Source organism: Manacus vitellinus, unplaced genomic scaffold (genome assembly GCF_001715985.3).
Source record: "Manacus vitellinus isolate BGI_N305 unplaced genomic scaffold, ASM171598v3 scaffold_30_pilon, whole genome shotgun sequence".
In the NCBI taxonomy this organism is placed as follows: Eukaryota; Metazoa; Chordata; class Aves; order Passeriformes; family Pipridae; genus Manacus; species Manacus vitellinus.
This window is the reverse complement of record NW_021940291.1, coordinates 6,364,095-6,380,585: the sequence shown is the minus strand read 5'-3', so window position 1 is coordinate 6,380,585 and position 16,491 is coordinate 6,364,095. Positions and strand designations below refer to the sequence as shown.

Genomic DNA, 16,491 nt, shown 5'->3' with positions numbered 1-16,491 from the left:
TAATTGTCTCCTGAGTTACAGAGAGCGAAGTTATTCTGTGTATTTTTCTTTCATTTTCCCTGTATTACACAGCATACAATAACACAAGAAATAATAAAATTGTACATTTATTTGCAAAGCATTATAATCTGATGCTGAATTTACGATTTTTCAAACAAGGACCTTTCGTAGAATTTTCCACGCTCTAATGTGTATATTTTTTCTGAGAGCAGTATAATGGGATGCCTTGCAGCATGCTAAGATTAGATTATGGGGTTTTTTTAAGGAGCACATATACATAGAAAAGAGCCACTTGTAATCTCTCTTCTTTTATGAAAATATCAGTATCAACTATGTGACTGAAAAGTCTATGCTACCCGAAGTATACAGTGTTGTAAAGAGAGGAAGGAAAACAGACAGAGCTTTTCCCAGAAATGTAGTCAGAATGAAGAACTGCAAAGACATTTCAGGGGTAAAGAGAAAAGGACCATGGGTTTGTGTACAGGGAACCTCCTCCAATCTGTCACTATGTAAAGAAAGATGTGAAGAACAGTAGCACTTACAGGGAAGCATCTCCTTTAAACCCTCACATATGTTTATATGGAAAATTAGCTCAACTTAGTATGGAAAAAGCATTTGCAAGGTATCTAGTCTTTAATTAATTTAACATCAGGCATTAGGTCACTAATGTCGGCTGCCAGATTCCTTTATTGTAGTTTGATTGTGTGCCATCTACCTAGTTTGCTTCACGCTAATGCTAGAATTGGACTCCAGCATATTAAAACATGAATGTTTCAGCTGGTCTGGAAACTATTTACAGACAAGCTTCTCTCACCTGAGCATCCTAGGAATTTGGAGAATATCTCCTGAATCAGACAATGAGCTGCATGTTGTTTCTCAATCTGATTTATGCTTGTTCATATGTGAACTAAGTGGATAAGCTCAGGAGGGGAGCTATATTAAAGTCAGTAAACCACTCTGAAGAAACAAGGAACACTGTATGACTTAGAAAAGATCTCAAAAGAAATTATGTTATTTAGATCTGTCTCCATTGTACTACTTGTGTATTTCAGTAAACCACTTTCAAAGCTCATTTCCCATAATCATAACTCTCCTTAGACCCTACTGAGTGTAGTTATTTGCTTTTTCTTTTTAAATGACTATGTCATTTAAATAACTGAAGAGTTTTATTAAGAAATTAATTAAATGAAGTTTTGACTAAACAATGTTCTTTAACTTATAGCTTTATTATTTCTTCTGTGTCTTTATATTTCTTTCTGTATGTATTCTAGGAGAAGAATTCTGCAAGCCCAGACCAGGAAAAGACAGCAATGGACCTGGCTGCCGAGCAGCTGCGATTGTGGCCAACTCTTAATAAACAGACACAGCAGGAGCTAGTCCAGAATGAGGAAAGCACAGTTTTCAGTCAGGCAATTCATTTTGCCAACCTCATGGTCTATCTGCTGGTACCACTGGACACGAGTAAGAACAAGCTGCTGAGAACTTCAGCCACTGGTGACTGGGAGAGCGGAAGCAACAGCATTGTCACAAACAGGTGGGTCTGCGAGGTCAGCACTCATCAGTCAGGTTTTGCACGGTTTGCAAAGTGGTCTTACCTTTTAGGGCTTATTCTAAATACCAGATTGTTTCAGTTCCTTCACTTCTTTTCAAGTTCATTAGTTAAGGAGAGCAGAAGTCCGATATCATTCCTCTTGAATAACAGAACTTAATCTAGAGTAATTTACTACCATTTAAAGGAACATAAAAGTTCTATGGCTGTTGAAGACAAACACAGGGTATGGTGAGAAAGAAAACAGCAACCTGAAAACCACTCTGTTAGTTTTTACGTAACTTGAAAAAACCCCTGTGTATGAACCTAAAATCAAGAAACCATTTGTATAGTATCCATAAAATCACAATTTCTGTGCAACAGCTGCAAGGAGGAAAGGCATTGAGGCCACAAAAAGCAAGAGGGCTAAACCACAATGACAAAGGTTAAATTACTAAGGAAGCAGGAGGAGTATAACATCAGTTATGTTTCCTAGCATGCAAATCCAGAACATTTCATAACAAACCTTCCTCCCTCTCTGTTTGTTGTCTTATTATCACTAATCTGTACAAAATTCCCACCTGATAAAATCATAGAACACCATGTGAAAACCCTGATGTCAAGTAAAAGGCTATCAGGACAAAACTCCCCATGCTGTTACCGATTTCTTCTGACTAAACACCTCTAATCTCAGGCATGCTCACTATGCCTGTGAGTTGTATGTGGTTGTGGTGTATGTTGCAATCTATGAATCTGGCCCTTAATATTATGGGAGGCATTTTTAGATGTTCAAAGTACATCTACCACTGACTTGCTCACTCCTCTGATGCACAAAAAAACTTTTCTTAGGTCTTTTTAGATTTTTATTCCTTTGCTCTGCAACCAAAATATGCATTTAATGTATATTTCTCTATGTAACTGAATATTTGTTTACCATGGGTTGTAAATACTGTACTTGACTTTATGAAGAGAAGACATAGAGCTCACTTCAAAAAAGCTGTTTTCTCTTGTGGGCCTCTCTGCACTGGGCTCATGAAGGGAAAGCTCCTCTGTCATCATCCATGAAGTTTTGACAGTGTTAATGCAGGTACAATGTGCCTGTGGTACCACCATACGCTTTTAGCAAGGTTTGTGAATTGTAACTAGAGGAAAAACCCCACAGCTTGTCTTTGTCTAGCCAGGTATCATATGTGCATGAACAGCTGAATTTTTCACACTTGACATTGCTTTTATTTCTGCCTGTAGTATTGCAGGCAGTGTTGCAGAGAGTTATGACACTGAGAGTGGATTTGAGGACTCGGAGAACAACGACGTTGCCAATGCAGTCGTGCGCTTCATCACCAGATTTATTGACAAGGTCTGCACAGAAAGTGGAGTTACCCAGGATCACATCAAGGGGCTGCATTGCATGATACCAGGTAGGAATTGTGACAAAAAGGTGGTTTGTACTCTTTTTTTTTTTCCTAGTGAGACAAATGCACTTTTTAGTTTCAGTTACTTTCAGTTGTATCAGAAGGTTAGATTTCTTTTCCAGGCTGTAATTGCTGTTGAATTTTAGATAATCATTCCCTTGATGTTTAAATTTAAGAATTTCAGAGTATCAAGAGTTTTAATTAGATTGCAGCTTTCTTTTTCACATTGTGTGAGACTTCACTTATGGTATTACTGCTTTTCAGGCATTGTAGCAATGCACATAGAGACTCTGGAGGCTGTCCATCATGAGAGTAGGAGGCTTCCACCAATACAGAAGGCAAGTATTATGAAACATATTTGTATTCCTTACAAGTATTAGAATCATGCAATTTAGTAATCTTTTTTTCCTCTCATAATGTTAGGAGGAAACATCAAAACATTAGAAGAAAATTTCCAGCAGTGATAAATAAAGTGCTTGGCTTTGGTCTCATGAAATATGAAACTACTAGAGCCAAACCTCTGATCATAAACAAGCCATTACATGCCCACTGCTTTTTGAGACCCATTTCTCTTAGTTGAGTCCAAACTCCATCTCCCTTCTTTGGACTCAGTCTCATAATAATTTTGTTTTGAAGCTTTTAAAACCAAATATTGTAACTAGACTGAGGTATGACATTGATATTGCCATTACACTTACACATTTCATTTATTTTCATCAGCCCAAAATTCTACGACCAACTTTACTGCCAGGAGAGGAATTTGTTTGTGAAGGTCTCCGTGTGCTGCTGGATCCTGATGGCAGAGAGGAAGCTACCGGAGGACTGCTTGGAGGTCCTCATATCCTCCCTGCTGAAGGAGCTTTGTTCCTTACCACTTACAGAATTATATTTAAAGGCACTCCTCATGATCAGCTGGGTAAGAAAATCCAAACAGTTATAATTGTGATCCTTCAGGATAGGCAGGATTTTGAGCTGGCCTGTCCACCTATTCAAGTATCAACATCAAAATGCACATACCTCACAGTATAATTTTTCATGTTTGTTACATAAAAATAATCTCTTAATACAAGCTTTTATCACTGAATATGATTGATTTTGATTTTGCACTTAACTGCAACTTACTTCTTCAGATGCTAAAGGTTTGTTTATTGCTGTGTATTGGTAGATATTTAGAGTTCTGTCTTCAGTAATTTATGTAATATAAAATCATATATACATGTCTTAAAGGAAACTTCAGTAGCTGTCACATGGCACCATGGGCTTTTATGGACTACCTAAAATTGGAGACAGAAAACAGGAACATTCCTGATCATACTTTAGTAATTTTCATAGACTTTAGAATGGACAAAATGCTTGGTATCTTTATATTTCTGTTTCACCTGTAAGTTTGGTTTAATATTGCTGCTTTGCACAGCAGTGTTTGTAACCTTCTTCACCACTAAGAGAGAACATAAAATCCATGTGAGATCTGCAGCTTCCACTACTCTTAGATTTCTATAAAATTTTTTTTTCAGGCATTGGAAGCAAGTTAAAGAAAAAATATTCCTGTGTTAGTAGTCTACCTAAAATTATTGCTTGTAAATGCAGTATTTTTTTAATATGTAATGGAAATAGCTCTTCTAAATGATAAATTTTCATGTTTTGACATCTGCCATTTCTAAGCAGATTACCATTCAGAAGTATAAATTTATTGTGGAAAGTTTGTGATCATATGTAAAGATATCAGTGTATACCATTTCTTGTTTGTAAGTTGTATGATGCAATATGAAATTCAAATAAGCTTGAAATTGTTTCTTTACCCCCTACCAACCCAGATTTTGGGGGTGCACTTCAATCATGTAGAAAGACTAAGAAGGAAGGAGACTATTTTTTCTAATTATCCCAGCTGAAATTAAGCAGAAATTCACATTACAAATAATGCTTTAGAAATTAACCACCTTTTCAGGTATTTTACCTGAAATTTATTCTCTCCCATTACGTTCATGTTGCTTTGTACTTACTCATTGCTATCTATTCAAATGACAATGTGGCTGAAGCAGATCTGACTCTGTGATCTAACAAGTGTCTGTGTGTTGTGGTCCTCAGTTGGAGAGCAGACAGTGATCCGGAGCTTTCCTATTGCATCTGTTACGAAGGAGAAGAAGATCAGTATCCAGAACCAGCTGCAGCAGAGTATGCAGGAAGGACTGCAGATCAGTTCAGCTACCTTTCAGGTAAAAGGAAGTTTTTGAAAAATTTATGTGACTGCACAGTCAGCTCAATACATTTACGAGCAGCTCTTTGTCCTGCTGTTTGTGAAGAGTCCAATTTTCTGCCCTGCAAAGTCGACAGAGAATGCAGTCCTTATAGAAACTCTGGCCTTTCTTGACCCAGTTGATATTTACAGAGAGTTACCATTTTCACATTGGATTTCTTTCACTGCTTTCCTCACCTGTCTGTTTTGGATCCAGTAAGGGGCTACTTTGGATCCAAAATATCTTCATGTAAGTAGAGGCCTAGGCAGACCAATGGAAACATGCTTTCTCTCTCCTCCAGCTACATGGAATGAATATGGAAAAGCTATAAATATTGCCTTCTTCTTGACACTTGACACTTTACCAGCTTTCTGTTAAAATCCATGACAGAAAGTCATAGTATATTGCACATGGAAGCTGCACTTCCAGGAATCTTTAGAGTAGCCACCACTGACCAGAACCAGTGAGTCTCTACATGACTGGCACAGATCCTGGAATTCTTCCATCTGTAGGATCCCCCTTGGTGTGTTCAACAGAAGCATGTACTGCAGGGCAATTGACAGAGATGGACTTCTAAGAATTAGGAATCCTGAAGTCTTCCCTGTATTCTTCCCTTTGATAGTGATATTAACTGTGGTCAAACCATAAGAGATTGAAAGTTGAAAGCAAAAAATTTTATGTCATGGACTGAAAGTAGAATGAAGTACTTAAGATATGAAATACTTTGTTGGGTTGACTGACTGCAGAAGTATATTTTCATTGAGAACAATAACTCTTAACATTTGAAAACATAACAACCTAGATCGTCAGCATTTTACTAATTCCTTACAGTAACCAACATTATTTAGCTAATCATCCTTCAATATCCTCTTCAAGAGCATAAGATTAGGAATATAAGTGAGTAAAATAAGCAAAAAAAGCGTTGTTCTTATGGACTTGTGAGAGGACTCTTATTTTCCAGGAATCTTTTTACCAGAATAGTTAGCATGCTTCAACGATGTGATAAATACAGACACAGTGTTTTTAGTGCTGGATTCAGGTCAAACATCATCTTTGCTTTTGTTTAGCATAGTTTTGTATTAGGTTAGGAGAACAAAAACAATCAGCAAACAGTTTACTCTCCGTTCCCTATGTAACAGCCAGAGTTCAGTGCAGTATGAAATAGCCCCTCCTCTTTGTTTATTACTAATGATTTTTCAGATGGTTTTGTGCACAGTTATGCTATTTAATCTCTTTAAAACTTCAGATCAGCATTACCCCGAAAGAGTGAAGAGCTCCTTTCAAGGAGGTCCTAGAACAACAAAGTTATTAGTCATTTGGAAAGTATTTACAAAACAAGTAGAATTAGAAAAGCAAGGATGAAATCCACCTTTTAGATGGCAAGCAAAAGACATTCAAAAGGGGTCTAGGTATGCGCTCAAAAGTAAAGCTCTAGGATATTTCTTTGTTTGCTTTTTCCACATTCTTGAAGTTCTTTTGGGCCTTTTTATGGATTCCGTACTTTCTGTCTCTTTTTCTTTTTCCCTGAATTGTTGACTGTCTTCCTTTTGGATGAGGATGATTGGATGGGATTTCCTTTTCTCCCCAAACTTTTCAAAAAAGCGTTTTTAGTCAAGTGGAGGGATCAGCATTGAATAGCACAAGGCTATTTCCTTTTTAAGGACCAGATTTCATGATCACATTTTTGTTATGAGCAGTTTTCTATAGTTTGCAAGGTGAGGCAAAAATTGGACTGTCTAAGTAATAGAAATATAATGGTTATGACATATGAATGCTGAAATCATTGCCTTGGTGAGAGTCTTTGAAGTGCATTACCAACCTTAGTTCCCAGTATAGGGGCAGAGCTGGGAGAATATTGCCAAGCTAAGCTGTCCCATGTGACCAGTATTTGAACTGTTGCAGACATCTTAGTGCCAGCACTACTACGTGGATTTACCAAAATATTTTGTGTTTGATATTATGAGAATTCCAGATGCTTCTTAGTGAAAATACCTTAGTGTTAGGGCATAAATTTAAAATGTAAATAAAAAATTATTCAAATTTGTAATATCCCTCAAAATAAATAAGATGTATGTAAATATATTTGTATTTTCTGATAGGCATAATATTGCATAAGTATGAAAATTTTGCTAATGAATTTTAGAATCTTTTAATTTCCGTAATTCTGTAATTTATTTATTTTTTTTCAGTTTCTAACATGTCATGTCTTTAATATGCAGTTAATTAAAGTAGCATTTGATGAAGAAGTAAGTCCCGAAGTGGTGGAAATATTTAAGAAACAGTTAATGAAGTTCCGTTACCCCCAGTCCATCTTCAGCACTTTTGCATTCGCAGCTGGGCAAACAGCACCACAGATAATTTTACCAAAACAGAAAGAAAAGAACACTTCATTCCGGTACAGACTTTCTTCTTCTTCTTTTATTGCTGATGTTCTTGTTTCGTATTAGTCAAACACATTGAACAGTCTGAGGGCTTTGCACAAATGTAGATCACTTTTCAGAAATGTCAAAATAAGTGATTACTATTCTGCATCTCTTTATATTTCCTGAACAAGAGGTAGGTTAGTATGATACAGATGTTTACTTGATATGGAAATTATATTATTTATCTAAATTTCTTGATGCAGTAGGTTTGGACAGGCACCTTATTACATTTTGAAACATACTTATATTTTGAAAATATAAGTAGCATCTTGAGCTGTGCAACCTGTGCCAACATGGAAACAAGATTCATAGTGTATTATAGGTTAACAACCTAATCTAGATTAGAATTAATTTTACCCTGTGCATTTGCTTTAGTGGTTTTTAATTTAGAGTTTGAGCTTTAGGTCTACTTTTAAGTTTTATATTATACATTAATTTTACTGGACCAGCAGCATCATTAGTCTATTCCAGAGTGATAGCTCCTGTGATTCTCTGTTGATTATTGAATTGTTGACACAGAAAAGTAGAATCCCAAGGTAGTCATGAAATCCTAAAAGTTAAAGGTAATTTCTGTCTTTCCTGCCTTTACTTTGTCAACTTTCTAGATTTATCACATTGCTAGCAAAATAAAAATACCTAAAGAAATATGATATCTGCTTATTCGTTGCCATTAGATGTTATAGACACAAATTTATCTCAAAGTAATAAAATTTGTGTTTAAAAATCAATATGGGAAGTAATTTTTCTGAAGTTTATAATTATTGACTTCGTATTAAGTGAAAAATTATCAAATACATTTTATTTGTGTTCATCATAGAAATCTGTAAATGCTATTAGGGAGAATCATATGCTTCTTTCTAAATATTCTTCTTGCTTTGAATTTATAGTACCTTCTCAAAGAGCATTGTGAAAGGAGCAAAGCGTGCCGGGAAGATGACAATTGGACGCCAGTATTTATTGAAGAAGAAGACAGGCACAATCGTGGAAGAAAGAGGGAATCGCCCGGGCTGGAATGAAGATGATGATATCTCTGGTAATAGTAAAATATTTTTTTCCATGTTGGTTAATAAGTCTATCCTATTATGCTTCCTTTCCAGTCTGTTGAGTAAGAAATGTTTTCGAAATGAAATCGTAGAGTCTTCCTAGACAGGAAAGAGAAGGGTTTCAGATCTGTACCTTTAGTGAGTGTTTTCTTTTGCCATGACGAGGCAGAAGAGGAAGTTGACTTAATTCAGTGGTATGGTGAAGTATGAGATTATTTTTTATTATCAAACTATTTAAATATAGTATCTTTTAGATCTTTTTTTTTACATCATACTAGCATAGATGAAACAGCACAGAAGCATGCTGTAGCCTCCATTTATCTTTAAGCATCTGCAATTAGTCTACAATGAGAAAGCAGTAACTGGTGAGATGCAAGAATGAGCAAACATTATTGGAGGCTTTTGTGGATGTGGAACTGACAAATGATTTCTGAAAGCAGCAGAAGTCATTACTACTGAATATACCACTTTCCAAAATTTTGGGTGGAAGGATTTGGGGCAGAAGGTATAAGGGGATTTGGGCACTTTGTCCTGTTTGTGTGATGGTGTGGAGTTTGACTTTCTCGAAAAATGTTCTATTCTTTCCATGTGCTGCTGTCAATATATCCTTATCTGGATGGACCACTGCTAATTTATAATAAACCACTAGAGGGAACCAGATTCTCCTGTACATAAACAGGTGGTGTTTTGTCATACCATTCTTTCTTTTTAAAAAAACATAAGCATCTCAGATAATTAAGTGTTTATCAAACACTGATAATTTCTTCAAAACATCAAACAAGCCAAATTTTCTTTTTGAATATTTAGTCATTGAGCAAGGCAACTTATGTGACTTATGAGCAGATGTGTGAAAGTTGTCCAAAGCAGGACTAAAGCACTGTCTCTGATCTCTCCAAAATGGAAGAAAGCTATTGCAGTTGAGCTGACAAATATTGATTCTCTTCTTTCATTCCAGATAAAGTGGTGAGAAAAAGGCAAAAAATAAGATTTAGAAAATACAGAGTGTCTTTACAGTGCTGAAAAATTACTTTCTTAATTGAATTTCCAGCACTTTCCTTAAGGGCTGAGTTAGCATGTATTCTGATGTTGCAGATTCTTTGGATCAGAAGCAATTCTGCAGGCTGTACTTGGGTGATTTGGGGGTGATTTTGTGTCCTTCACCCAGAGACACAAAGCACAGTCATACCTGTGTAGACATACTGCCCTTGATGATGAAGAAATTTTAAGGTTTTGCATTGCTGATACACAAAACAGCTGTGTTCTTCCATGAACCAGGTGTTATATAAACATTAGTGAATAGTCACTTTTTTCCTCCCCTAGCAAAAATATAAAATATAAGTTATGGTGAGTCTTCAGACCTGCTGTTCTACAGATGTTTTGGCTGGGAATGTGTAAGGTGACCAAGGGCTAACAGTTTGCTTTTCTCTCCATGCAGCACTAGCACATCAGGTATAGTCAGCTGACAGCAGTGGTGGCTCTTTGCTTCAGACAGAGTACAAATAGCCATAGGAAGTAATCACTGCAATTTCTTTTATTTTGACTGCTGTATTTTTGACTTTGTTTTTGACTTGTTTGCGAGTCTCAAAAACTGAAGTATGGGAAACTATGCAGCTTTACCAACAGTGAGTCAAACAGGAACTATCTGCAGCAGGTGATGCATTGTCTTAAAAAAGAAATGTTAAAGATGGGGTTGGAAGGAACTTCAAGAGGTCAAATAGTCCATCTCTCTGCCCCAGGGCAAGATCAACATCCATCAACTGTTCCTTATAGGTGTTTACCTAACTTTTTCTTAGAAGCTTTCAAAGACGAAGGTTTCACAACTCTAGGCAGATCATACAACCATCCTTAATGCTGGAGAAAAACAAGCAACTTTCTGATATTCAGGACCAAACATCATCTTGCTGCAATTTGATGCCTTCGTTTCTTACTCTGCCTCTGTATACATATAGAAGAGATGAATTCCTTCATTCTGATTGCAGTTTAATGTATTTATAGCCTATTGTAATGTTTCTCTGTTCTTTTCTGGATATTAAATATCCACAGTTCTTTTTTTCAGTTCTTTGTTTATTAGTCTTGATAGGCTTATGGTCATCTCCATTGCTCTTTTCTCAGACTTCTTAAACTAGTCCACATGTAACTTACAATGTGATTTCCAAAACTGGACACTGTAGTTATTTATTGCCAATGAACACCTAACTTCCCTCCAATTCCTCCTCATCATTTTATTTTCAGAGTTTATAATCTCTAAATCAGTAATAAATTCTGTTTCCTATAGGTGTGTTCAATAAAACAAGAGACTGCAAAACCTGCTTTTGCAAATAGTCACATCTCAAGAATAGTAAAATAGAGGGTTTATCCCTCGTCTTTTCAAAATCAAATAAATCAAGTTGAAGATATTGTGTTGTCTCTCCAGATTAAGAACATTGATATGAGCTTTTATCTCTAGCTTTTTATGCACAGGAAAGTGTTTTGCAAATACTGATCACCAGTATACCTCCTTTCATGAGAGAAAAGTACATTTAGAAAAAAGTATTTTAAAAAATGCAACCTCATCTTACCTGAGTCAGTTATGGTTTTCCATTGAAATCTGTTAAATACCAAGTTTCTGTATGACAAAAAATAAAATTATTTCTAAAACTGATTTAATTTTGTTTCTCATTAGTACACTTTATACTTTAAATGTTGTGTAACTTCTTTCTTACCATGACAAATATGAAAACACAGGAAAAAGAGGAGATATCCACAGTATTAAACTCTGTTATTCAGATCAAAGAGAGAATTTTTGATTTTGTTTGATGAGCTGAAAGGGCAAAAAACATGACTCATTCAGCTTTTATACTAAGGTGCACAGAAAACAAAATCGTATAGGTACTACTGTAAATTCTGAATGTTGTCTACTGCCAGTAAAATTTTAATTATATCATAATTTTATTTTTTTTAATAATTTTAATTTCCAGTGTTTTAAAGTATTGTTTTAAATTTAAATCCTTATGTACTTTCCAGGGCATCATTCTTGAAGAAATACATCTTGTACACACATATTTCAATGCTTGAGGTGGTAGCAAGTAACTGATACGTGCTGTGAGCAGTAAATCTGCTTTCAGAAGCATTTGGAAATAGCTGAGAAGTGTCACTAACAGGCAGGTGGCAGGTTTTGTACGAAGACCTTGCTTGACTTGAATTTCAGAGTAGTTTGAACTTGTGACATAGTTTTTTATCTCTCACAGTTGAAGGTTTTTCTGCTTTGAGAAGTGCAGCTGATGTGCACGGCTGAAGAAAGCTGCTGTTTGACACTGAAACAGAGACATTAAGAAACCAAGAGTCATCTGTTGTGAAATTAGAACACTGAAAGATTTTTTAAGTTGAACCAAGCCTTTAAGAGATCATACCTCTTTTGAAGATAGTTTAAAAATAACAGAATTGTGTGGTCCATTTTTATCTTGAATGTGTAAAGAATTTGTAAAGAATTCGTAAAGAATTTGTAAATTTGCAAAAAAATGTTATCTGTCTTTGGTTCAAATGAATATGTGAGATGACTTTTCCCAAGATTTTAGCAAGAGAGATGTCAGCCATGCCAGCCACAAGTGCTGGAGGTAACTGTGCAATATAGTCAGGTTTCCTAAGATACTATTTTATTGTTTATGAATTTTATACACTGTGGTTTGTGTGTCTTAGTTCTTGCCACTTGTCACTGAAAGACAGAATAATATATTGTTTAGAAGAAAGTAGCACTGTTTTTTGTGTACCTGCTGACCTCCCCAGTCGCAAACTCCTAAAGATTTTTGACTTTAGTTTCAGACGACAGCGAAATGCACACAGGCGGGACCCTGAAAGCATCAGAAAAATCAACAATGGAGCAATTAGTAGAAAAAGCCTGTTTCAGAGACTACCAGCGTTTGGGACTGGGGACCATCAGCACTAACTCTTCTCGCTCAAAAACAGAATACTTAAGAATAACTGCACTGAACAGGATGTATTCACTTTGCAGGAGGTGAGTTTACCAACACAGTTAAGGAGTTGAAAGTAGAGGCACGTATATGTATGTTTGCATAAATATATTTGCATTTAAAGTCTCTTCTGTTCCTAAATAAAAAAGCAAACCTCAGAAAGAATTATAAATAAATATTTTCTTCAAATTAAAAAATACATGTTAAAATTAAATTCATGAAAGTGTCTACTTTCAAAGTTTATCATGTACTGAAAGTCACATACTCTGTTTTAGCACATGAACGTCACTAACTCCTCTTTTTGTTGTGAAAGCTGATGAAGTTTACTACCATGGCCCACAAACATTCTTTTTAATACAAAAGCATATCTGCATGAGTCATATCAAAAGACATTTGCATTCTCTAAAGCCGGTTTTGACTAGTCATTGCTTTCATTATGGACAATGGAATCACCAATTCTTCGTGGAAGAAGGACGCAGAAGGAAAATACTAGATCCTTTCTTGTTTTATGACTTATCTAAAGTACTGTTTTTGTTTAATCACCACTGAGTACAACGCAGATGAACGCATTAAATCTATGCATTTTCATTACGCATTGAACATTATGCAGACAACTCTTTCCTCCCCTAAAACCACTGGGTTTTAATATTCTAGAGGGCGCTTTTTTAAAAGGTAATTAATATCCGAGCAGATTAAAAATCTCAGGATATAAATACTAATCTACTGCTATATTAGTTTGGTTACTGCATTTTAAGAAGTTTGACTGTAAATGTCACGTACATTTATTTTGTCTGACTGCAGTTCAGCAAATATTAAAGAATTGAATTTACAGGAACAGTGTATATTATAGAGAAACAAAGCTGTTTAGTTAGCAGAAACTGTTCCCTGTGTCTCAGCTTCTTCTTAACATATGAAATTGGCACTTAAGTTGATTTTTTTTTTGGGGAGGTAGAAAATAATATTTCATATTCCTTGAATCCTTCTTTCACAAATGTGAACACAACTACAGTCTTGCTGGGATTTCCACCTTTAAAGGTATTACATCGGTGAATTTCCTAATCTCTCCCTGTATTGTAGTGTTTTTAAAAGTACACAAACAGTTTCAAGCAGTGTTCCAAGGAATCTGACTGTAAAATTTAAATGTATTTTGTCATAAACCAAAAACTATTGTTTTCATTGTGATACTTTAGGCAATCTAACATTCTTTCCTTTCAATTCTCATATTTCATATACAAGTGTCAAAACAAAACTACTGCATCATTTGCATGCCTCAAAATTCTGTTTTCTGTCATGCTTAAAAATACGGCTTCATTACAGTGGCAGATAAGAGATACACTAAGAAAAAAAATACTGCCAAATAAAATGTAACCTTAAGTGGAAAGTGACTAATAGTGATAGTCTTGCAATTTGTTCATAATTCAAGTTCTATTTAAAATGCAGTTTTCTTTACAAATTGAGGTGTTTACTGGGATTGGACTAAAAATTACTTAGTAAATAAAAACCATTCCAACAGGTAAGGCGTCTTTTCATTAAGATGTATTTTCAGTTTGTAATTTTGTGTTGGTGTTTTGTTTGGGTTTTTTTTTTCATCTTTGAGCAGTTTTAATTGTTGTTCAATTTTTTTTCCCCTCCTTCTTGTCCCTGCAGTTACCCTGGGCTGCTGGTGGTCCCCCAGTGTGTCCAGGACAGCAGCCTGCAGAGAGTGGCTCGCTGTTACCGACACAACCGCCTGCCCGTGGTCTGTTGGAAGAACACTAAAAACAGCACTCTTCTGCTAAGGTCTGGGGGCTTTCATGGAAAAAGTGTTGTGGGCCTCTTCAAATCACAAAACACACATCCTACAGGTGAGTTGATGCAGCTAGGCTTTCTCTACAAGGACTTTTACATGGAAATACTTACTTTTCTGGAGGAAATCAGTGATTCAATTGAATCAGAAGTCTCAGGATATGAGTGGTTATCCGATATTATTAATTACTGTGTGTCAAGAAGCAGATCCTGAATGGAATGAAAGTGGTTCAAAAATGTCAGTGAATAATTTGGACAGAGATTACAGACATACCAAAAGTCTTCAGTAAAATCTGATATCTCTTAAGTACAATGCAAACTTCTCCTGTTTCCCTTAAATTAACTTTTTCCATTACATGGTTTATATAACGAGTGTATGATGTCCCTTTTAATAGAGGACTACATGAAATGTTATAGATATCATTGTCTATTTGATTTTTTTCATGTTTTTCATTGTAATACTAGTTTAATTTCTTTCTTTTGTAAAACACAGACTTGAAAGGTTCTAGTTGGAGTCTTTGCATTAAGTAAATCTCTTCCTTTGTGTGATCAAAACTGGACCAACACAAGATTTATCAGAATAGTTAGTTTTTCAGAATATGATATTAGGGCAGCATTAATTTTGGAAAGAGCATTATTTGAGTTTCATTATTCACAGGCAGTGTTTAGGATGCTTATTATGACTGCCTGGATTTCCATGTCATATGCTGATAATTTTTTCAGAGTTAATTTCATACCAAGAAGGAGAGTCAGTATTTTCTGTAATCAAACCAATAGTTTTTTAGAAATTATTCAAGGATTAGGCCATAATTTTTCTTTTTTGAGTCCAGGAACTCATTAAGGGAGCAAAGGAATTCCTCTGTCCTGTTAATGTTTACGTTTCACTCCAGTATTGACTGAAGCATAATTAAAAGGTCTGACTTTACTGAAGTTTATTCTGCAGAGTTTTTCAAAACCTATAACAAGCATGCTGTACACTTACATGCAAGTCACATAAAAGTAGTTTGAAGATTACATTATTTAAATATTTTTTACATAGTCCTCCTGAATTTTTCCTTCACAGAGTTTCTTTATGAAAACGACATTTTTCTTACTTGTAAAGAGCACTTTACATCAGACATAATGAAGTTTTTTATCTGTATCAAATGCACCTTTAAAATATCATGATTTCAGAGCTATTAGAAAAATGCTTGTTACGTTAGACAGCATCTGGACTGGCTATTAACAGTAATTTGTGAATCACTAATTATCTGCTGAATATTCATTGCTATAGCATTGATTCACTGTACCTCTACCATGTTTTGTGGGGGCATTTTTTAGTTGGAGTGGTGAGCAAGGTAATGAATTTAAATTTATATATGGCATTTTTGTTGAAAGGATTAATGAAATGTGGCAGCACAAAGCTAATGGCTACACCAATTCTTCCACAGGCTTATGGTGTGAATCTTAAGCATGGCAATTCAAATGTTAGTCTTACACTGATTTAATACCATTTATCTTAGCTGAAATACTGGCTAGGCATCTTTAACCTGGTACCGATAGAATAAATTGAAAAAAAAGTGCAGGAATAGTCTTGAAATTGTATAAATAAAAACACCTCCATGTTTTCTCTAGTAGCTATCATTTCTATGTGCATGGGAGTAAGAGAGCCTTCCCAAACAAGATTTTCAAAGCCTGACCCAATAAAATGTGTTTCTTGTGTGTGATCTTATTGCTTTTGTAGGTGATTTCTTTTTAAATTTTTTTATGGTCTTTTAAACTGCCATTGCCACACTTCCAGCAGAATATTAGGCAGTAGGTAAACTGATTGACAGTAACTATATTTGACAGAGATACTTGCTTCTGGAGTTAGTTTGTTTTCAAATGTGGAAAAAAAATGGAGACTCTCCTCAGGAATGTACTGCAAGGAAAATTGAATATATTTATAGGATAATTATTTTATTCAAAATGAAGTTAAAGCCTGGTGAAACAAAACTGATGAACAAAAGTAGTTATACACAGGTGCATGTATTTGCCTCAGTAGGAGTTGTGCACAATGAAGGAAAGTTTATATTGAAAAATGCATTATGATGCAAGTTAAGAGGGCAACGATAATCTGAAGTTAAATTCAAGCTGACAG

General features: G+C 35.3%; 1 protein-coding gene across 5 annotated transcripts in view; it reads left to right on the top strand.

The window, feature by feature from the left end:
* The window catches only part of SBF2 (SET binding factor 2), a 256,935-nt gene that overhangs the window by 200,264 nt on the left and 40,180 nt on the right, over window positions 1-16,491 (top strand). For all 5 annotated transcript variants that reach the window (XM_029961044.1, XM_029961046.1, XM_029961045.1 and 2 more), the window contains exons 19-27: window positions 1,272-1,534; window positions 2,774-2,946; window positions 3,205-3,278; window positions 3,661-3,856; window positions 5,026-5,153; window positions 7,394-7,569; window positions 8,485-8,630; window positions 12,433-12,631; window positions 14,235-14,431. In XM_029961044.1, the coding sequence (XP_029816904.1) occupies window positions 1,272-1,534; window positions 2,774-2,946; window positions 3,205-3,278; window positions 3,661-3,856; window positions 5,026-5,153; window positions 7,394-7,569; window positions 8,485-8,630; window positions 12,433-12,631; window positions 14,235-14,431 (1,552 nt within the window). The remainder of the gene's footprint in view (window positions 1-1,271; window positions 1,535-2,773; window positions 2,947-3,204; window positions 3,279-3,660; window positions 3,857-5,025; window positions 5,154-7,393; window positions 7,570-8,484; window positions 8,631-12,432; window positions 12,632-14,234; window positions 14,432-16,491) is intronic.